This window comes from Myxocyprinus asiaticus, chromosome 44 (assembly GCF_019703515.2).
Source record: "Myxocyprinus asiaticus isolate MX2 ecotype Aquarium Trade chromosome 44, UBuf_Myxa_2, whole genome shotgun sequence".
Classification (NCBI taxonomy): Eukaryota; Metazoa; Chordata; class Actinopteri; order Cypriniformes; family Catostomidae; genus Myxocyprinus; species Myxocyprinus asiaticus.
Genome location: NC_059387.1, coordinates 18,339,187 through 18,361,802, shown reverse-complemented (window position 1 = coordinate 18,361,802; position 22,616 = coordinate 18,339,187). Strand labels below are relative to the sequence as shown.

At 46.0% G+C, this 22,616-nt stretch overlaps 1 protein-coding gene across 2 annotated transcripts in view; it reads right to left on the bottom strand.

The window, feature by feature from the left end:
• Positions 1-22,616, bottom strand: part of LOC127434297 (semaphorin-5A-like) — a 242,787-nt gene that overhangs the window by 159,453 nt on the left and 60,718 nt on the right. Inside the window, exons 2-3 of one of the 2 annotated variants that reach the window (XM_051686934.1) lie at positions 18,857-19,077; positions 7,578-7,677 (exon numbers count right to left, since the gene is read on the bottom strand). In XM_051686934.1, the coding sequence (XP_051542894.1) occupies positions 7,578-7,677; positions 18,857-19,013 (257 nt within the window). In that variant the 5' untranslated portion in view covers positions 19,014-19,077. The remainder of the gene's footprint in view (positions 1-7,577; positions 7,678-18,856; positions 19,078-22,616) is intronic. The other variant, XM_051686935.1, reaches the window with a different exon arrangement.

The window sequence follows — 22,616 nt, the reverse complement described above, 5'->3', positions numbered from 1 at the left end:
AAAGTGCATTACTGAATTCCCTAAGCTCCAGTTGTTTCTATTTGTCTTGTTTGTGGGGCTTGCTGTCTCCAAGGCCAATACCAAACAAATGAAGTAAAAGAGTTCTACTGACAACTCGAACCATTAGCAGAAACTGACTGAGTGAGGCTTTTCATTCTAGCAAATTATTCAGAACACAATGGTAAGAGAGTTTTATTTTAAGATGTGCAGAGAATGTCTTCTCTAAAACTCAACAAGTGTTGGACAAAAGCATTAAACTTGAGAAGTAACTTTGGTCTTGTATCTTGAGCTATTAATACTAGTAGACCTATACAATTCTTTTTAATACCAGCTTGTAACGTCAGACAGTTTGATGTGTTTTGGTGGACGCAAAGAATCCAAATCAATTGCTTTAGCCAAACCTGTTGAAAAGACCAGCATTGAATGCTGGAATGCTGGTGTACCTAACAGGCCTCTTAATGAAACATTCCAGGTTTAATAGGTTCAGCTCAATCGACAGCATTTTTGGCATGATGTTAATTACCACAAATATAATTGCTCATTTCTTTTCTTTTTTTTTTTTTTTTTTTAAAGTGCCTTACAGTTACATTATCATTGTCATGACGGCAACCTGGTAAACACTGTAACTAAAAATCCCTGATCTAAATCCCTAATTTTATCTAAAATCATATTAACATGTATAATGTTTACATTTTGTGGCTATGTATGAAACAGTGTGTATTTTAATTTTTATGGACTGGAGCCCATCCACTTTCATTTCAAGTGGCTTACTGTAATCTCAATTTTTGCTTTTAAAAGAAATAAATAAATAGAGGAGGGACAAGTCTAAATCATTTTTGTGGTAATCAACATTATGCCACAAATGCTGTCGATTGAGTCGATATTTGACTGAAACCGGAACATTCCTTTAACAAGCTTAATCAGAAAGCCTATCTTATTTAACCTGCATCATCAGAAATAATTTTTTTGATAGCTATGCTGGTCCACTAAGTAAACCAGCACCAAACAGCATGGAAAATGATGGTCTAAGCTGCTATTTTCTGTAGTGGAGTCAGACTTGATAATGACACATCACTCTTTGAAACTTTCTGAAAAGCTAACTCACTCATTCTGTCTCATTACTTTTAAGTTAAAAACAGTCTGGTCTTGATAGAATGAATAACTAGTGAAGAGAATGGTTATCCCTACTTTTGTGAGAAAATGTAATTATTGTACCACTCTTGGCCCTGTGGGTGAACAAACTGTTCCCTATCTGTCACTCACTCGACGTTGTGTCGATGTAGTGACACTAGGGGTCACTCTTGGTAGCCCCAAACACCTCTGCTTTTTTGAAAAAAGGCCAATGGGAATTGGCAAGTGGAATTTGCATGCCACTCCCCCTTATATATGGGTATAAAAGCAGCTGGTATGCAACCACTCATTCAGAATTTCTCTTCGGAGCCGAGCGGTTGTATTCAGTTCACTGAATTCAATTCCCTCCAAAGACGCACCTCAAAACTGCTGGATTTACGCCGCATTTCAGCGGCTTCCCCCCTGCACCCGTGGAGTGCAGAGAACGCCCCTGGGCACTTCGGCAGAGCGAAAAAAGAGAGTATATTCTAAAAGAGTATATTTGCATTCACAAAAAGAGTGGCACACATGGAACGTCTTTTTAAAGATGCCTTTCCGTTTGTGTGTTATTCCTGGTTGCGGTTGTTATCTCTCAGCTTCTGATGGCCACGATCGATGTCTTATATGTCTGGGCGCTGCCCACGCGGAGACATCATCCGTGGATGGGTCATGTCCTCATTGTGAGAACATGACCATGGCAACGTTGCGGTCACGGCTTGCTTTCGTAAGAACCACCGGCTCATCTCAGGGCGAGTTCAACCTCTTGTTCAGAGCCCGGGAAGACGATGAGTTATTGAGTGTAGCATCGGAGAGCGGGCTCGTCCAGTCGGATGCAGAGGTTTTGGCTGGGCTTCCTCCTTCGGGAATGGTCGCCCAGTCTCAGGCCGATGCGAAAATGATGGGCATGCTTTCCCGGGCGGCCGCCAGCACCAGGCTAGAGCGGAACGCTCCACTCTCCCCTGAACCCTCGCGGCTCGACGATTGGTTCCTGGGCCCAGTGCGCTGCCCACGGCCACCCCCGGTTCCTTTCTTTCCGGAAATGCATGAGGAGCTGACAAGATCGTGGGAGGCACCATTTACTGCCCGATTCCGGTCTTTCAGCTCCCCCGCTCTCACTACCCTCGATGGTGGAGCGGCCAGGGGGTATTCGGTGATCCCCCAGGTGGATAAGGCACTCGCGGTGCACTTGTGTCTGCAGAGCGCTGCCACCTGGCAGGAGCGCCCGAAGCTCCCATCCAGGGTCTTTAGGTTTAAGTTGTCCCTGATGACTAGGGCCTACGGTGCCGCTGGATAAGCCACCTCCGCCCTGCACGCCATGGCTCTCCTGCAATACACCAAGCCAAGGCATTAAAAGAGCTGCACGAGGGTAGTTCTGACCCGGGAGTGACCAACCTCGCTCTCCGGGCGACAAAGGTCACGGTGCGGTCTCTCGGGAAGGCAATGTCCTCCCTGGTGGTCCAGGAGCACCACCTTTGGCTCAACTTGTTTGAGATGCGAGAGGCTGACAAGGCACGGTTCCTTGACGCCCCCATCTCCCAGGTTGGCCTGTTCGGCCATCGAGGACTTTGCCCAGAAGCAGACGGAGGCCATACAACACATCCTGCCCTGGCGCAGCTCAAGTCCCCGCACCTCATCTGCTCATCGCCAAGGGCGTCCTCCTGCAGCAACAACACCGGCTCCACCGCAGCCCGCCCCCGTGGCCCGGCCCCGGCGTGGAGCCAAACGCAGGAAGCAGATGCCACCCGTCTCACGGCCGGCCGCTAAGCACCCAAGGAAGGCTTTGAAGCGCCCCTGAGAAGGGCGACCCAGGGACGAGGAGACCTGCTTCTCTGGAGCTGGTGAACAGACCACTCCATCCCCCAGTGGAAGGCCGGGAGGAGAATCCTTTGTTAAATTTTTTGCCACATGCCCAAGGGGCTGCTGTACCCAAAAGTTCGACAAAAGAGTGGTTTTCTCGTTTCCTGGGTCACATGTCCGGTGCGCACAGCCGTCGTCACAACCACCATCCACCGTCCCATTTTTGCAGGTATGGCGCTCCAGTGGCAGACCCCCCGCCCCTGTGCGCCCAGCTGTGGCACAAATACACCCACACAGGATTGGTTCTGGTGGACTACGGCCAATCTTATGGTGGGCCTCGGCCAATCTTATGGTGGGCGGAAGGAGCCAGGTAAGTGCTCGAATCCCCTCGACGTGGCACCTCGAGCTCCGCCCCGCCGCGAGGCCACACCCGCCGGTACGTCTGACATGATCATTCCTTTGGTCCCCCTCGCCCGGAGTTTGGGCGCGTGGCTCACGCTTTCCAACTCGTCGCGATGGCTGACCCGGACCGCCCAACTCGGCTACGCGATTCAGTTCGCCAGGCGCCCGCCCAGGTTCAGTGGCGTCCGCTTCACCTCGGTGAAGGGTGAGAACGCCGCTACCTTGCGTGCGGAGATCACGACTCTTCTGTGCAAGGGCGCGATAGAGTCTGTCCCTCCAGCTGAGATGAAGAAAGGGTTCTACAGCCCTTACCTCATCGTACCAAAGAAAGGCGGTGGGTTGCAACCAATCCTGGACCTGCAAGTACTGAACCAGGCATTGCACAGACTCCTGTTCAAGATGCTGATGCAAAAAAGCACTGCATTGGTTTGCGGCGGTAGACCTGAAGGACGCGTACTTCCATGTCTCGGTCTTACCTCGACACAGACCCTTCCTGCGGTTTGCCTTCGAAGGCCAGGCATACCAGTACAAGGTCCTCCCTTTCGGCCTGTCCTTGTCCCCTTGCATCTTCACGAAGGTCACAGAGGCAGCCCTTGCACCACTAAGGGAAGCATTCTCAACTATCTCGATGACTGGCTAATCCTAGCTCACTCTCGAGAGTTGCTGTGCGCACACAGGAACCTCGTGCTCCGACACCTCAGCCGACTGGGGCTTCGGGTCAACTGGGAAAAGAGCAAGCTCTCCCCAGTTCAGAGCATCTCTTTTCTCGGTTTGGAGTTGGACTCAGTCTCGATGACGAGTGGGCACAGTCAGTGCTGAACTGTCTGAAGGTGTTTAGATGGAGGACAGCGGTTCCACTGAAACTTTTTCAGAGGCTCCTGGGGCATATGGCATCCTCAGCAGTGGCCACACCGCTCGGGTTGATGCATATGAGACCGCTTCAGCACTGGCTTCAGACTCGAGTCCCGAGATGGGCATGGCGCCGTGGGACACATCGCGTGGTCATCACGGTGATCTGTCGCTGCCTCTTCAGTCCTTGGACCGACCTTGCATTTCTACGGGTAGGGGTTCCCCTAGAGCAGGAGGTTACAACAGATGCCTCCAAAATGGGCTGGGGCGCCATATGCAACGGGCACACAACCGCCGGCTCCTGGACTGGCCCGCGGCTGCGTTGGCACATCAACTGCCTAGAGTTGTTGGCAGTACTGCTCGCCCTGCAGAAGTTCTGGCCATTGATCCAGGGCAAGCACGTGTTGGTCCGGATGGACAACACAGCGACAGTAACGTACAACAACCGTCAAGGCGGTCTACGCTCCCGTTGCATGTCGCAACTCGCCCGCCATCTCCTCCTATGGAGTCGGCAGCGCCTCAAGTCGCTACGAGCCACTCTCATCCCGGGCGACCTCAACACCGCAGCAGACACGCTGGAGTGGAGACTCTACCCCCATGAGGAACAGATCATCCTAGTAGTACCCTACTGGCCCACCCAGACGTGGTTCTCGGATCTCACGCTCCTTGCGACATCCCCTGAGGAAGGACCTTCTTTCTCAGGGACGGGGCACCATCTGGCACCCGCGACCTGCGGTGGTAGACATGATCACTCAGGCTAGGGCTCCCTCTATGAGGTGCCTGTATGGCTTGAAGTGGCTTCTGTTTGCTACGTGGTGTTATTCCTGATGCGAAGGCCCCCAGAGATGCGCAGTCAGATCGGTAATTTCCTTCCTGCAGGAGAGGCTGGAGGGGCGGCTGTCCCCCTCCACCTTGAAGGTGTATGTAGCCGCTATTTCGGCTCATCACGATGCAGTAGATGGTAAGTACTTGGGGAAGCATGACTTGATCATCAGGTTCCTGAGAGGCGCTAGGAGGTTGAATCCCTCCAGACCGTGCCTCGTCCCCTCGTGGGACCTCTCTGTAGTCCTTCAGGGTCTACAGGGAGCTCTCTTTGAGCCCTTGGAGTCAGCTGAGCTTAAGGCACTCTCTTTGAAGACTGCCCTCCTGACTGCACTCACTTCCATCAAGAGGGTAGGGGACCTGCAGGTGTTCTCTGTCAGCGAGTTGTGCCTGGAGTTCGGTCCGGGTTACTCTCATGTGATCCTGAGACCACGACCAGGCTATGTGCCCAAGGTTCCCACGACCCCTTTTAGGGATCAGGTGGTGAACCTGCAAGCACTGCCCCAGGAGGAGGCAGACCCAGCCTTGGCGTTGCTATGTCCGGTGCAAGCTTTACACATTTATTTGGATTGCACGCAAAGCTTTAGAAGCTCCGAGCAGCTCTTTGTCTGCTTTTGTGGACAGTGGAAAGGAAGCGCTGTATCCAAACAGAGGATCACCCACTAGGTCACTGACGCCATCACAATGGCATATCAGGCTCAGGATGTGCCAACCCCTGCGGGGTTACAAGCCCACTCTACCAGGAGTGTGGCGGCCTCCTGGGCCCTGGGCCCTGGCCAGTGGCACCTCTTTGGCAGACATCTGCAGAGCAGTGGGCTGGGCAGCACCTAACACCTTTGCGAGGTTCTGCAATCTCCGGGTTGAGCCAGTCTCGTCCCGTGCATTGGCAGGCACGAGCAGGTAAGTTCTGGGACAGCTGGCTGGGTGTACCGCTTAAGCATAGCGCCTTTCCCCTCCCTTGAGGTGAAGACGTGCGCTCTTGACTCCCAGTCGTGTTCGCAGACTCTGATCCCTGGATGACTTTCCTCCTTAGCCCTGTGGCAGTTGAGTTTGTGGAGAAACTCGCTGCCGGCCCAATACATGTGCTAATGAGGCCCTGTACTGAGGTAGGTGCTCCACATGTGGTGGTTCCCCGAAGGCGACCCCATGTGATATCTTCCGCAAAATCGTTTCCCTGTCGGTAAACTGCATCTTCCTTGGGAGGAGGCCCCTCTGCCCCCGGTCGCCACGCTTTGTAGAAACTCCTCCCCCTTCGGGTAGGACCTATCATGGGACCTCTCCACATGACATACTTCCGACAAGACTCGGTAAGACCATGTGACGTATTCCACTCAAAATACCCCCCCCCCCTTTTTGGGTGGGGTGTGGTCTCCGTGGTGTCTTCCCCTTGGGAGGGACACTTCCCGACGTAGACACTTATGGCTCCCAGCCGGTTAACAAATTCCACTCTTTTTGGGGAGAAAAAAAGAGGAAAAGAGGCCTCGGCTGGGCTAGCCTGTCTTTATTGTTGGGCAGTCGACTTGTTCCTGAAGGACCGTTCGACGCTCATAAGATCATTGGGAGAGGTTACGTGACGGCCTGGTGTGCTGGCTACGAGGCACACAGCGGTCTGCCCGTCTCGCACCGCCCAGTCCACGTAACACAGTTTTGGATAGTTGTGGCATTTTGTATAGGGACCCCTAGTGTCACTACATCGACACAACGTCGAGTGAGTGACAGATAGGGAACGTCATGGTTACTTTTGTAACCTCCGTTCTCTGATGGAGGGAACGAGACGTTGTGTCCCTCTTGCCACAATGCTGAACTACCCGCTGAAATGGCTGGGACCTGGTACAAAACCTGAATGAGTGGTTGCATACCAGCTCCTTTTATACTCGTATGTCTGGGGGAGTGGCATGCAAATTCCACTCACCAATTCCCATTGGCCTTTTTTCAAAAAAGCAGAGGTGCTTGGGGCTCCCAAGAGTCACCCCTAGTGTCACTACATCGACACAACGTCTCGTTCCCTCCATCAGGGAATGGAGGTTACGAAAGTAACCATGACGTTTTAGTGCTTTATATCAAACTATTTCTGTGGTTGTCACAAAATAATTGCTTGGAGACCTTCCAGGCTGCTGACAGATCGGGAATATGAGATTAATTTGGCTGAAGATGTACAGCAGGACAGTGTGAAAGTCTATGTGGAAATCATCATACTCATTAATTAAGGCTGGACACAGGGAAACCTATCATATTCTCACATTCATGGTGTGATTCTTTTAGAAAAGTATCTGTCATGTGGAGGGCCTTTGGTTTTTTTATGCACCACAAGAGCTCCAGTTGGTTTTATTATAGGGTTTTGTAGAGACACTGATTATATGTCATAATGGGCTAATCTTGAGAAATTTGGAAATTATGGCATTGTGACATTTTCATAGTGGGTGTACATTTGGTGTTGCTAAAAAAATAAATAAATACAGTACAGCTTACAGAGGCCCAGCAGACACACTGTCAGAACCTCTGACACTCATAAGTAAAATATTTGTGTATCGAGACACATACTCTGCCACAGTGCTAAGTCCTAAATTTAACATGTCAATGGAGGAAGCAACAATTACCTGGCACCTACGATTAGTTCGTTCTGGCCGGGGTCAAAGGTGAGCTGTGAATAATCGACTGTACCCTCAGATCTGAACCGATGGATCCATGGCTCGATTTCTGCAGTAGAGGAGATGAGACATGTAAGCACACATTTGCTTAAACACACACACAAACAGACAGTCAAATTAGATTGAAAACATGATGAGAATGTTGGTTTGTTAGTTTTATGCACCTCTGGGAAAACTACCTTTTCTTTTGTCAGTTTGTGTTCTTTTGTTTGTGTGCGGGTGTGCAGTATGCATAGCAAATGCACTCACTGTGGCACCTTTCATATTAAACCCTGCTCTTGGCTTCAAACTCAGTCTTAGCCTGTGTAACATCTTAGTTGCCTACCTGCCTCTGTGTAATGGGATAGCTGTTGGGTTGGCAGCTTCAGTAATGCTAATTTGCTAAGCCACGTTAATGGTCATTGCATTTTCCAGCTCTGGGATTTAGTTTCACATTAACACATAGATGGGTTATGGGGAAATAGACTATATATTTTACAGTTCAAAGACTCTGTAGAGATCACTGGTGGCAGGAAACATTCAGCATTGCTTGTACTGTATGCTTTATAATTACAGTCAAAAGGTCAATATCCATGTACCCTGTATCTGTTATCTCAGAAACTATGGAGGAAACTGTCTCTCTGCAGCCTGTAAATCAGGCATTATATAAAATGAAACGCAAAACATGTTTACCTTACTTTCCCCTTGTACTTTGCAAACAACAATGAATACAGAATAAATGAAAAACCTACATTAAATAAAAATAATCTACAGTGTTTCTCCAATAGATTTATTTTCTTTCAATAATCAGTTTAACAGCTAGAGGAGAACAAAGCTTCCTGAAACTCTTATGGGGTTGTTTTTCTTCTGAAGAAGAGCATCTCGAGCATACGAAAGAAACCAGAATTCCCCAAAGATGCACAGCATCAGTTACCACAATGTTCCTCCATAAATCTTTCACGTCTCTATGGGATAGCCCTAACTTCACTGAGAATAGATCTTTGTGGAGACACTCTATGTGGTTCTCCAGTATTTTTGAGAAACATTTTAATACCATGACAATTTAAATTAATTCTCATGGGGCTCCTGAATGACTTAAAAGACTAAAACCTAGGTGAAGTCCACTCATGTTAAATAATAATGGGCATTTATGTGGGTTATCTTTGGGTCCTCCTTCAGGATGTACTAACAGAAACCGACCATATCTTGTTAAGATATCTTGTCTGATTTATTTTTATGTTAAAGCTGTTATGTTACATCTGTGCCATAATAACATGACAAATCAACTGATCTGTGATCTTTAATAAGAGTTTGATGTACTATGAAAACATAAAATTCATTTAAACACCCCATCAAATCAACATTAGGATTCTGTGGCTTTTAGTCCATGTCTGTTCCCTTTGAATCCATATATGCTAGTGCACTTCTAAAAGGTGACAAAATTAACCTTTAAGAGATATACAGTTTTACAATTTAAAGGCTTTATCTTCTGGGAAAATATTGATGACTCATCTTGCACTACAGATTTTTCTGTCTAATAATATGCTCACAGGAATGAGAATTTCCCTCTCCCCAATACCACCTGAAACAGACTAGCAAGTAGCAATATTATAATTCATGGCTGTAAGGTAAACTAAATCCTATTGATGATTTAAAATAGGACAATTACCTGTTTCAATAGGAAATACGTCAACACAGGATAGAAAACTGTGCTCGTCAAGTGATTTTGTGGAGTCTTTAAGAACTCAAAGCTCCTTATGCCTTCTAAAAAGAACACATTGTAATTAGGCTGCAAAAAAGTCTTGTAGAAGTCTTGAATAAATTAATACATGACTGCCCACATCACTGCCTACATTTACCAATGATTCAAATAATTTGCATATTGTGAGAGAAGTGGTTATAGTTAATAAAATAAACATGGTCATATTTTTATTCATATACTATTTAAAACATGGTACATGGTGCATGGTAGTTGGTAGGGTACAACAGGGCTAAAGGCACACCTTAAGGAAAATTTTCTGGTCACAAAGTACATCAAGATTGCAAAAATACATTTCTTTTAATTGAATATTGATAGAGAAACATAATTTCTGTGAAATAATAATAATAATAATAATACAAATAATAACAGAAGATTGTTTTGATTAAAATTATTAATAAAAAAATAGGTGGCAAGTGGGCCTAGGGTAAAAGGTTCCCAGTGGTGTTATATTGATGTTGTGCAGATATAGGGGCAATAGCTATGGGGCAAAATTTCTTATGAAAGTACTTTTGAGATGGCAAGATGCTTTTTTGAGTGACAAATTAAGGTAATGCTTATTCAAAATAACCACTTCAGAAAAGGGTTAACCATTTCCTGTTAATTTCAATCAGCCCTATAGCCCCGTTATACACTAATGTTTATTTTTTATATTCTTTTTGGAATGAGAGTCATATGGTGTGAAAGAGGCAGTTTAGGAATAAATGTCATAGAAAAATAGCATGAAGATGTAAAACAACATGGCCGCTTTCCAAACACCAAACTCAGTATGGAAGCAATTTTAAGCCAACAAGGTCACATGTCAAAGCTTCAGGAATTTCTTGCAATGCTTTCAGTTAAACTTGTTTTCTTGAACGGTCAAGGACTGTTTCTTTTAATAGCCATTAATATGTTTGCTCATTTTAAAGATTCTTTAAGTGCAGGAAGGAACATCTGACAAGCCACAGCTGTGTACATTTTGCAGTCCTTGTACTTCTAGCGTAAAGTTGCTGTAAAACAAGGTCTCTAACCAAAATGACGTGTGTGTGTGTGTGTGTGTGTCCTATTCACACCAAGAGTGAATATTTACCACAAATGACAATTTAGTTTCAGCAAGCAGGTTGAGTTGTCATTATACCACAATATATTCTCATATCAAGCTCTCACTATATCATTTCATTGAAGTGTTTTATCTCTGGATTAACGGCTTGTAATTTGCATTAAAGTGAGTGAATTTTTTCATTGTTTGGCGAGTTGTATCTTTTTTTAAATTTTATTTAAAACGTCTGCAGTCTGTTTTTGTAATATGAGTTTTATTTTGCCTTGAAGCGAGTGAAATCTTTATTGGGAACTAAAGAATAATATGGACTTTTTTGTGACATCCAGAATTTACCTTAAAATTTGTATTGAAATATGAGGGAAAGTATATATTTTAGGTGCTGTGACGGGTCTCCATTTCTTTTAAGTAAACCATTTTTAATCACATTTTTGCCTTCAATATTTTTACATTTTTTAAAATGGTCTTTTAGTACAAATATTCCATGTAGTCTCTCAATTAATATGAGCTTATAAATGCTGCATGCAGGGCCATTTCAGACCATTCTGGTGCCCTAGGCGAGATCCCTATTGGCATCCCCGTTGGGGGGTGGGGCTGAGGGGGGTGTTCGTGGTGCGTGGTGGCAGCCTCCTCTTTGGTACACCTTTGGAAATTGTGTATTGTCAGATACATTGTAACTTGCTTTAAAGCCTACAATAACTGGAATGCTCTTTCATCTCACTCTTAGTATGAATAGACCTTTTGTCTGCAATTTGTTTCACTTTTTCATTCTCATGTGATGAGTCCTTAAGACTGTGTAACATTTGTGTATAAATTCAGTGTTGACATAGTTAGACTACAATTAATCTGAGTTCTGAGTTTCTGACATAAAACTTAATGATTTTCAGTCTTGAATTTGTTTTTCCTTCAAGCTGTGCAATACACAGAAGCCTGTGCAGACAGCAGTAACACTTTAAGGTCTTAAAATACCGTATGTACCTGTAGGGAACCATCTGGTTCCTAAACCTGTCATCTACAATGAAAGGAAAGCCTTGTTTTCCCTCCTTCATACATAAAGAAAAAAAAAATAGCTCTCCAGAGACTAGACTAAAAGAGAATGCAAACCCTCGCTCACTATGAATGTACAACATCAATCTAGATTTACATCATCTGTCTAGAGCATTATTTCACAAAACACCCACTCATGAGCTCAGCACTATAGTTCCATGGCTCAGATATTATTTTTTTTACAGGCAACCAGTGTCTGTCATTATAACACATATCTAACATGGGAGCTCAGCTGGGGTTCTAGCATGACCGCGAGGACGTATTTTTATCTTCTTTATAGTCTACACAGTGGAAAGCCGGCTTTCGGTGATGTCCTTCCCACTTTTTGATCCCATATGGACCAGACTTGCATGGTCCATGGAGAAATGTGTCACTGCACCACTCTGGGGAAGAGAACAGAGGTGTTCCATTTAGGAAAACACAGTATCTCAATCCCAGCTTTTCTCTTTTGGTCGGGATAGTCACACAAATGTCTGACCGTGACTCAACCCTTTTTATTGATTTTTTTTTTCAAAGAGGCTTCTTGGAACAGTCTCCCTTGTAAATGCAGACTGCAGGCTTGATTCAAAAAGGCAAATTTAAGGAGAGAGCAAAATGTTTCTCTCAGCCTTCAATTCAGTCTAAATTGGCTTACTGGGTGGCCTGACGAAGTCTGAAAGGTTTAGATAAAAAGAAGAACCATCAATCACACTCTCTATGTAGCCTTTGTCAAGAAGAGAAGCACAACACTTCCTGTGTATTTGGCTATAATTACAGGGGAAGCTCTTTCACAAAGCAAGAAATTCCAGCGAAACAGGTAGTGTGCAAAGGTATTTATTAAGTAGATAAGTATTTATTAGTGGAGTGTTATACATTTTTAGGTGTGAACAGCTTCAGTAAACTATGCCCTTTTTATTTAAGTTAAATACTGTTCCGCTGGGGTGTGAAAATACAATGATTTTTCAGCATATATTTAAAGGAATACAACAAATACTACCATGATATTTAATGAAAAATGTCTTAATTTTCCTTTAAATATGCTACATTTTCTATTAAATAAATATATTTCTTATTTCTTTCTTTTGATTTGAGGTGACACATGACTGGAACATGTTCTTAACATGTTTCGAAAATTCCACCCAATAGGACCTCCATGTTTACCTTCCAGTAAAGACAAGAGCCTGTTCAGAAAACACAGTATAATCTGAACTCCAGATGAGAACTGGGACCATAAAGGGCATAAGGAGTTCAAGGCTTATTTTAGAATTCTTAGTGGAGCAGTTCACCAAACACATAAGAGAAAAGCTCAAAAAAACCAATGCCCAGCCCACAGATCCAAGTGCTGTTTGAAAAAATTGTTTGTTTTTTTACTTTAGAGAGTTCTGTTTGTGAAGGCTGGTGTGTGGGTCTTTGATCATACAGCAGGGTAGCTGTTAAATGTGTAGACTGGGACTCGTTCAGTGATCTGAAAGCTTTGATTAAAAAGCTCATTCAACAGAGAGAACAAGGTTTATCTGTGGTACCATAAGAAGTGCATTTTCAAAACGGTGCCAATGGACCGATAAGGGTTTAGAATTAACAGTTTATAGTGTGTGTGTTTGACAGACCTCCCTGTTGCTGCAGGGCATGCATGCATTCACTCTGCATATTTGATGAATGGGTGCTAATTAAATGGTTTGTGTGTTGCGTATGTGTGTGTGCTTATTGTGTGGAAGAGGTGTTAGACATCTCACAAACGTTCTTTAACACAGATGGTGAACTGCCATATGGACATGGAGTCTATCAATCCATCCTAAAACTCAATGGCTTAATTAGCTACTAGTCCGTCTTACTATTCACTAGACCATGATTACGGGCAGCTTTATTCTAAATGAGCTCACTTACATGGTCTGTTCCAAAACCTAGTGAGCTGCCTCGCTGTCTCCTGACTACATAGGCAGCTGTCTTCTATGGCAGCATCCTTACTGAAATTATGCCTCATAAGAGACCGATTTGGGATGTTCTACATAGGTGGCAGTTCCGCATATCTTTCAAATAGTGCTCCTCGCGCAGCACACGAGACTCGACTCGCAACTGATTTCAATACAGGTGACGCGAGAGAAACAATGCGTTCCTCTAATGAGCCTAAATACACACGACACACACACATGTTGTGTAAAATAGTCAGTTTTGTGTCATATTAAACTGTTATTTATCTATAATTTTAAGTATATTTTTAATAAAAATTTCCCATCTTGGATTTATTTTTCTGACGAGCTTATCATGGTGCATTCTGGGATTGCTTACCCAGGGAAAAATACATACAACACTACTTATAATTTGGCCAAAACGAGATATCTTAGGAGGCAGCATAGTTAAGATTTAAGATACCTTTTGGAACAGCCTTCTCATCTGGAGCACGCCTATGTCTTAAAAGCTGCCTTCGGAGGACGCTCACTAGGTTTTGGAACAGATCCACAGTCAGACCTGATCACTAAGCAAAAACAGTAACCTTGCTTTTCCACTCCATTAGCCCCAACATACCCCCTTTGGCTTTGACATTCAGCCGCACAATTACTTATTGAAAATTGGCTGTTAAATTTACATTGATTATAAATACATGTTCTCCAGGCAAGGGAGTCTAGTCATTTAAGCTGCGGGGAAGGTGACTGAGTTTGTCAATGCAATTAGGTCCCTTTGATTTTAAGCTAAAACACGATGTTTAGGGAAAATTTTGTGCTGTATTTAGGTATTTAGTGTCTTAGCAATTCAAAAAGCGTGTCTAAAGGCCTATTCACACCAAGCACAACACTCGCCATGAATTGCAGGCGACTGCCTGGAAAGCAAGACCAAAATGCTCACATATCATTGGTCAGTGGTGATAAAAATTTAAGCAATTTTGCTAAAATTCACCATTTTGCTAACTTCATCAGCCAAATTCCCACCAATTCCTGCTGCCAAAGACATGTAAGCCAACCCGATGTCAGCAACCCAAACTTGCAGAATGATTAACATGATATTTTCGTGAGTGCGCTAGGTGCATCCAATTTATGATATTTGTATTACACTATCTACAGGTCATGGTTTTCAATTATTATTATTATATTTATATTTACAACTGTATTTAAGATCTAATTTGTATTGGTATTTGTCCACCTCTTGTCATGGAGTGATTTTTAAATCATCGGCCGATCAAAGCGGCCGATCAAAGAATTTGGAAAGTGTATAATGTTTGGATTTGTGGAGGTGTTTTTTTAAAAAGATTTTTTAACCACTCATTATTTTGAATATATTATTGTTTCATTTAAAATGTTATCTGAATTCAGATGAATTTGGCTTAAGTTTTTCAAGTTTAAACAAATTTATTTAATTTTTAAATTAATCAACTGGCAGAAGTGAAGAACACTGTGTATGCCAACCTAAAATAAGTGATGATACGTATGGCCGCCAGAACAACGAGTAGGCTTTAGACCCGGAACTTTTTCAATGTACTAACGTTGAAATGTAGCACTGTTGAGTGAACGGTTTTTTTTTTTTTTTTTTTTTTAAGTGTCTAAAGATTCTCTCTAAATGCATTTCAGTGGCTTCTCCCCCTCTGCATCTGTGGTTTGCATAGAACGCCCCTGGGCGCTCCAGCAGAACATTTAAAAGAGTATATTCTAAAAGAGTATATTTTCTTTCTGAAAGAGCGGCACACACGGAATGTCTTTTTAAAGATGTGTCTTTTTAAAGATGCCTTTCTGTTTGTGTGTTATTCCTGGTTGCGGTCATTATCTCTCTGTTTCTGACGGCCACGATCGCTGGGCACTGCCCACAAGGAGACATCGTTCATAGATGGATCATGTCCTCATTGCGAGAACATGACCATGGCAACGTTGCGGTCATGGCTTGCATTCGTAAGAAAGTAAGCCACACCAGCGGCTACCCGCCTCGGTCCATGGGTATGAGGCCATGCCGGTTAGCACTGGGGGCGATTTGGGGACCTCAATGGGACCACCTCTGCCGGGTATCCCCCACGGACCTCCCATTCCCCAGCATGCTCGCTTGCCCTGATCGTGTGCTCGGATGAGATTGCCGGCTCATCTCAGGGCAGGTTCAACATCTCATCTGGCACCCCGGAAGATGATGAGTTATCGAGCGCAGCATCGGAGAGCGGGCTCGTCCGGTCTGACGCTGAGGCTTCGGCTGGGCTTCCTCCCTCGGGAACGGTCGCCCAGTCTCAGGCCGATGCGGAAATGACGGACAAGCTTTCCTGGGCGGCCGCGAGCATCGGGCTAGAGTGGAACCCTCCACTCTCCCCTGAACCATCGCAGCTCGAAGATTGGTTCCTGGGCTCGGGGCGCCACTCACAGCCCTGCCCCGCCCCCGTTCCTTTCTTCCCGGAAGGGCATGAGGAGCTGACAAGGTCGTGGGAGGCACCTTTTACTGCCCGGTCCCGATCTTTCAGCTCCCCCGCTCTCACTACCCTCGATGGTGGAGCGACTAGTGGGTATTCGGTGATCCCCCAGGTGGAAAAGGCGCTCGCGGTGCACTTGTGTCCGCAGAGCGCCGCCACCTGGCACGGGCACCCGAAGCTCCCGTCCAAGGCCTGTAGGTTTACGTCATCTCTGATGGCTAAGGCCTGTGGTGCCGCTGGACAAGCCACCTCCGCCCTGCATGCCATGGCTCTCCTGCAAGTACACCAAGCCAAGGCGCTAAAAGAACTGCACAAGGGTAGTTCTGACCTGGGATTGATTCTGGAACTGTGCTCGGCGACCGACCTCGCTCTCCGGGCGACGAAGGTCACAGTGCGGTCTCTCGGGCAGGTGATGTCCACTCTCGTGGTCCAGGAGCGCCACCTCTGGCTCAACTTGGTAGAGATGCGAGAGGCCGACAAGGCACGGTTCCTTGACAGCCCCATCTCCCAGGTTGGCCTGTTTGGCAACACTGTCAAGGACTTTGCCCAGCAGTTCTCGACGGTGAAGAAGCAGACGGAGGCTATAAAGCACATCCTGCCCCGGCGCGGCTCAAGATCCCGCACCCCACCTGCTCATCGCCAAGGGCGTCTCCCTGCAGCAACATTTCCAGCTCCACCGTAGCCCGCCCCCGTGGTCTGGCCCCGGCGTGCAGCCCATCACAGGAAGCAGATGCCCCCCGTCTCACGGCAAGCCGCCAAGAGCCTGAGGAAGGCTTCGAAGCACCTCTCAGGTGCTGAACTGTCTGAAGGCGTTCAGATGGAGGACAGCGGTTCCACTGAAACTTTTTCAGAGGCTCCTGGGGAATATGGCATCCTCAGCAACGGCCACACCACTTGGGTTGATGCATATGAGACCACTTCAGCACTGGCTTCAGACTCGAGTCCCGAGATGGGCATGGTGCCACGGGACACATAGCGTGGCCATCATGCCGATTTGTCCACGCCTCTTCAGCCCTTGGATTGACCTGGCATTTCTACAGGCAGGGGTTCCCCTAGAGCAGGTCTCCAGATGCGTTGTGATTACAACAGACGCCTACAAGATGGGCTGGGGCGCCGGTTCTTGGACTGGCCCGCGGCTGCATTGGCACACCAACTGCCTAGAGTTGATGGCAGTACTGCTCACCTTGCGGAGGTTTCGGCCATTGATCCAGGGCAAGGACGCATTGGTCTGGACGGACAACACAGCGACAGTAGCTTACATCAACCGCCAAAGTGGCCTACGCTCCCATCGCATGTCACAACTCACCCGCCGTCTCCTCCTCTGGAGTCAGCAGCGTCTCAAGTCGCTACGAGCCACTCACATCCTGGGCAACCTCAACACCGCAGCAGACTCGCTGTCACGTCAGGTTACCCTCAGGGGAGAGTGGAGACTCAACCCTCAGGTGGTCCAACTGATTTGGAGTCGATTCGGTCGAGCACAGGCAGAGCTGTTTGCTTCCTGGGAATCCTCCCACTGCCCGCTTTGGTACGCCCTGACCGAGGCACCTCTCGGTATAGACGCATTGGCACACAGCTGGCCCCCTGGACTACGCAAGTATGCATTTCCCCCAGTGAGGGAGGACGGGGAGCAAGTCATCCTAGTAGCACCCTACTGGCCCACCCAGACATGGTTCTCGGATCTCACGCTCCTCGTGACAGCCCCGCCCAGAAAAACAACGAAAAACATTATAATACACAAATAAAACAAATAACCATTAATTCTTATGTAGGCTATATGGTAATACAAGATAATGTTTTAACATTGTGTATTATGTATGTATTAGTTAATTAATTAGAGTAATTATAAAGTATTAACAATTTTCATATTAGCCTAATAAAAGGAACATTAATGACACCTATTAATTTAAATACATATTTAACATCAAGTTGTAAGTTCATATGGGACTATAATTACAAAAGAAATTTTTTTTTTTTTTTTTTATGGAAAAAATATTTTTCTTTGATAAATTCATCACTGCACTAAACCCATTTATCAAATAGCGCTGTGCTCTTAAAATAGAGCCCAATGTTTCTCATTGCTTGTTATCTGATAACAAACACAGGCCAGCCCCCTCACTCTTTATTTGCTGTTTACAGAGCATTGGACTGTCATACATTACGTTTACATGCACAGTTATAATAAGCCTTCATCTGTCTGTGCAAGTATACATGACACAATGCACATTTGAGCATTTTTATATTAAGCATTTTTACTAAACTTGTATTGTTTTGTATTAAAACTGCTACAGTTTTCTCACCGCTATTTGGATGAGTCTCTCTCTCTTCTGGAATGAGCACTGACATATGCAATGCAATGTAATACCACATCTTGAATTGGTGTATTTAATGGTGTGGTGTTTTATAACAACATAATGTACATACTGTACACAGGAATCACAATGTTGGGAAACAATAATGTCCTCGAATGTCATATTTTTGACAAAATGCTGCAGTTTCAATTCTCCTGTTTTTGACGGCAAACATGACAGAAAAGTGCGCAAATTGGCATTGATCTTACTAGACCTTTCCCCTGCTACTGTCCAGTGTAATAATAGTAGTGTCTAGGTTTCAGGTCCATTTCACTCAATTTGTTTTCAGATTTAATCTTTTTAACACTGACAACTGAATGTGAAGATGATTTAAATTCAAACAAATACTGAAGTGTTTTCAGCTGGGTGTTAGATTATAAAAAACTTGCTTCCATATGGATTTAATATGAAATGCAATTCTGTTCCCTTAAATACACGACAATTCCACTGACTTTTCAGGACACCTATTTCAGTGATATCTGTCGGGTAGTAATGACATTTAATGCGTTGTATTAAACAAAAATGCTTGCAGAACACTAAAATCTTCTCGCAGCAAAAATGTACATTTAGACTAAATTGTTAACTCTAAAGCAACTAAAGCCTGTGGCTTTTAAATAATAATAATTATTATTATGAAAAAAAAAGCCAAATTCAAGTATAGAGCTCTCCTTATCAGGCTATTGTGTGAAGGACAGAGATGCTGACCTGTGAGAGAGATGAGTGGGTGTTCAGCTTTGTGGCAAGGGGACTCAGGGGCCCCTGTGGTCCCCCGGCAGGGCACTCCTCTAGGCAACAGCAGAAGCAGGCTGGGCAGCAGGACTAGGCAGCGGGCCAGGGGTGTTCCCTCAACAGGGGGAGCCATGGGGGTCCACGGGACTCTGCTCAACACTGCTGGGGCAGGGGCATATGGCGCTAGGCATCTGCTACTGAAATGTGCAGTGGAGAAAAAATAAGAAAGAATGATTGTCATAAGATTTGATTGATTTCATTGGTAACACTGTAACATTCATAACCTTCATTTATAAATCATTAAACAACATTATTACATTATATAATGATTAACACATCATAAAGTAATTTTTCCACTTAAAGGTGCACTCAGTGACTTTTTGCTCATGTCATCTTGGACTTAATCCTAGTGGATTCAGCATCATTCAGAATCAATAGTCTTCAGTAACAGATGCCATTGTAGAAAATCACTATTCACAATCACTTGTTCTTCGGAGCCGAGCACACGTGTGTGTTCGTCCCATCACCTCGCTTTCTGCTGCTGGAATTACGGCGCGTATCAGCACAGTTGTAAAAAAAGAGTATATTGAAAAGAGTATATTTTCTCTAAAAGAGCTCGCACAAACAATTGCCATCTTTTTAAAGATGTCCTTTCACATTTGTGCTACTGGGTGTGGCCGTTATCTCTCCCCACCGGATGGCCATGAAATTTGTCTCGAGTGCTTGGGTCGCCAGCACACCGAAGCAGCTTTTGTGGAGGGATCATGTTCTCACTGTGAGAACATGCCCATGAGAACGTTGCAGTCGTGGCTCTCTTCCATCTTCGTGAAGCAGAGAGCCACCGTGGCACTGGGGCTTTCTCTGCCCACACACGCTTCGCGGGCTCATCCACCCTAACTACCTTCGACAGCAGAGAAGCTAGAGGATATGTCGAGCTTCCCCAGGTAAAGCGCGGTGTGGTGGTGCATTTATGCCCGCAGGGCGCAGCCAACCGACCAAGGCTCCCTTCCAAGGCGTGTACGTTTTCTTCGTCATTCGTCCGAGGCTCCCTTCGGCACGGTTGCCTTGGTGCACATCTGGCCTCGGGGGCTGCGCAAGTACGCGTTTCCCCCAGTGAGCCTCATTGCACAGACATTGTGCAAAGTCAGGGAGGATGGGCAGCGAGTCCTGATGGTTGTGCCGTACTGGCCCAGCCGGAATTGGTTCTCAGACCTGATGCTCCTGGCAGTAGCCCCTCCCTGGTGCATTCCCCTGAGGCATGACCTTCTCACTCATGGGCAAGGCACGCTCCGGCACCCGTGGCCAGAACTCTGGAGCCTCCACGTCTGGCTCCTGGATGGGACGCGGAAGACCTAGCACGCCTTCCGCCAGAGGTGATAGACACGATCACTCAGACCAGAGCCCCCTCCACGAGGCAGCTGTACGCTCTGAAGTGGTGTCTCTTCGCAAATTGGTGTTCTTCCCGTAGGGAAGATCTACAGAGATGCACGGTCGGGTCTGTGTTGTCCTTCTTACAGGAGGGGCTGGAGAGACGGCTGTCTCCCTCCACCCTGAAGGTGTACATGGCTGCTATAACAGCGTATCATGATACACTGGATGGGAGGCCCTCACGGTAGCATGACCTGATCACCAGGTTCCTCAAGGGCGTGAGGAGATTGAATCCTCCTAGGCCGCACCTCATTTCCTCTTTGGATCTCTCTGTGGTCATACCTGCCCTACAGAGAGCCCCCTTTGAGCCCCTGTAGCAGGCCAAGCTCAGCACTTTATCACTGAAGATGGCACTCCTGGTGGTGCTCACTTCTATCAAGAGGGTTGGTGACCTGCAGGTGCTCTCTGTCACCAGCGAATGCCTAGAGTTTGGGCCGGCACACTCTCACCTGATCTTGAGACCCCGGCCCGGTTACGTGCCCAAAGTTCCCACCACTCCCTTTTGGGATCAGGTGGTGCACCTGCAAGCACTCCCTTCAGAGGAGCAGCTCTTTGTCTGTTTTGGAGGGTAGCAGAAGGGGAAAGCTGTCTCCAAACAGAGGCTGGCCCATTGGATTGTGGATGCCATTTCTTTGGCTTACCAATCACGAGAACTGCCGTGCCCCTTGGGAGTCCGGGCACACTCCACTAGAGGTGTTGCGTCCTCCTGGGCACTGGCGAGGACATATGCAAAGCAGCGGGTTGGGCTACACCCAATACCTTTGCGAGGTTCTACAACCTGCGCATAGAACCGGTTTTGACCCGAGTGTTATGGGGTAACAACAGATAGGCCGGGCAGCCGGTTGGGTGTATCGCTTGCATTTGCGCCTTTCCCCTTTCAAGGTGATAATGTGCACTATCTTGTCCACAACAGTTCCCTGCAACTGGTAATCCAGTATGATGCATTTCCACTGTTCGGTTTCCCCTCAGGTGAACCCTGTGTTTAGTATAGGAACCCCTAGTGTCATACATCGACACAACATCGAGCGAGTGACAGACAGGCTTGGTTACTGATGTAACCTCTGTTCCCTGATGGAGGGAAAGAGACGTTGTGTCCCTCCTGCCACGGTGCTGAACCGACCGCTGCCATGGCCGGGACTCTCTCTCGGCTCCTCAGCACAAATCTGAATGAGTGGTGCATGCCATCTCCTTTTATACCTGTATGTCATGGGCGGAGGGCGGCATGCAAATTCCACTCGCCAATTTTCATTGGCCTTTTCTGAATAAAGCAAAGGTGATTGGGGCTCTCAAGAGTGAACCCCTAGTTTCACTACATCGACACAACGTTTCATTCCCTCCATCAGGGAACAGAGGTTACATCAGTAACCAAGACATTTTACAGATTCATATTGAGAAGAACATACAGGTATTTGATTCCTAAGTAGCGTGGTGAAGGAAAGAAACTCTTTCACACTTTTTTTGAAGTGATGAATGAAGGGTGAATAGAGAAAGTGCTGGTCATGTAAAGACAGATGTTGAAAATAACATTGCTGAATAAAAGAGTGTCAGAAACATAGAGGAGCCAGATAAAGAAAATACAGCTGTTGAGGTCTTCACATTCTCCCCTCTCCTCCTCGAATCTCATCTTTGACCTTTGACCACACTTCCACGAATCCGCACAGGGGGCTGCACTCTAGCTCCTCTGAAGTGGCATTCACCATCAGAGAGCATACCATAGAGCATGCACGCTCCACAGGGGCCCCTTACACTGTGCACACACAGGCAGTAAAACTTAAATGTAGTTTTCCACTCCTGAGATACTTATATGTGGCCATAGATTAAATTTATACTCATACAAGAGCAATGACTCTCTGTAGGATCTGATTGCAGGTGTGTAAAATTGTCTGCAGCTCAATGTCATCATGTTTTAGGGGGTATTTTTGTACTTGGTCACTTCATGCATTTTACTGATAGCTATCCAGTCATGAAAGACCAAGTGCAAATGCATGATGCATTAGAGATGGATAGCAATTTGATCACTCAAACCACCTCAGTAGATGTACACAAGACACGCAAAGTCTAAATGCATCTGGTTGTTCAGGCCACACACAGTATGCAAACGAAACTAAGTCAGCATTTGGATGTTTGGGTGCCTTTTGTATTTCAAATGTCGAAGGAATTTTAGCAAGTTTAGCCGCCTCCTCTGTTAAATTGTTATGAGCCACATCAAGAGTAGAATCATTTCGCTGCCTGGCATTAACATCATCACAGAAGCCAACTCCATTAAGTTTGCACATATGATGAGAGTAGTAGATCGGATTCATGTCTG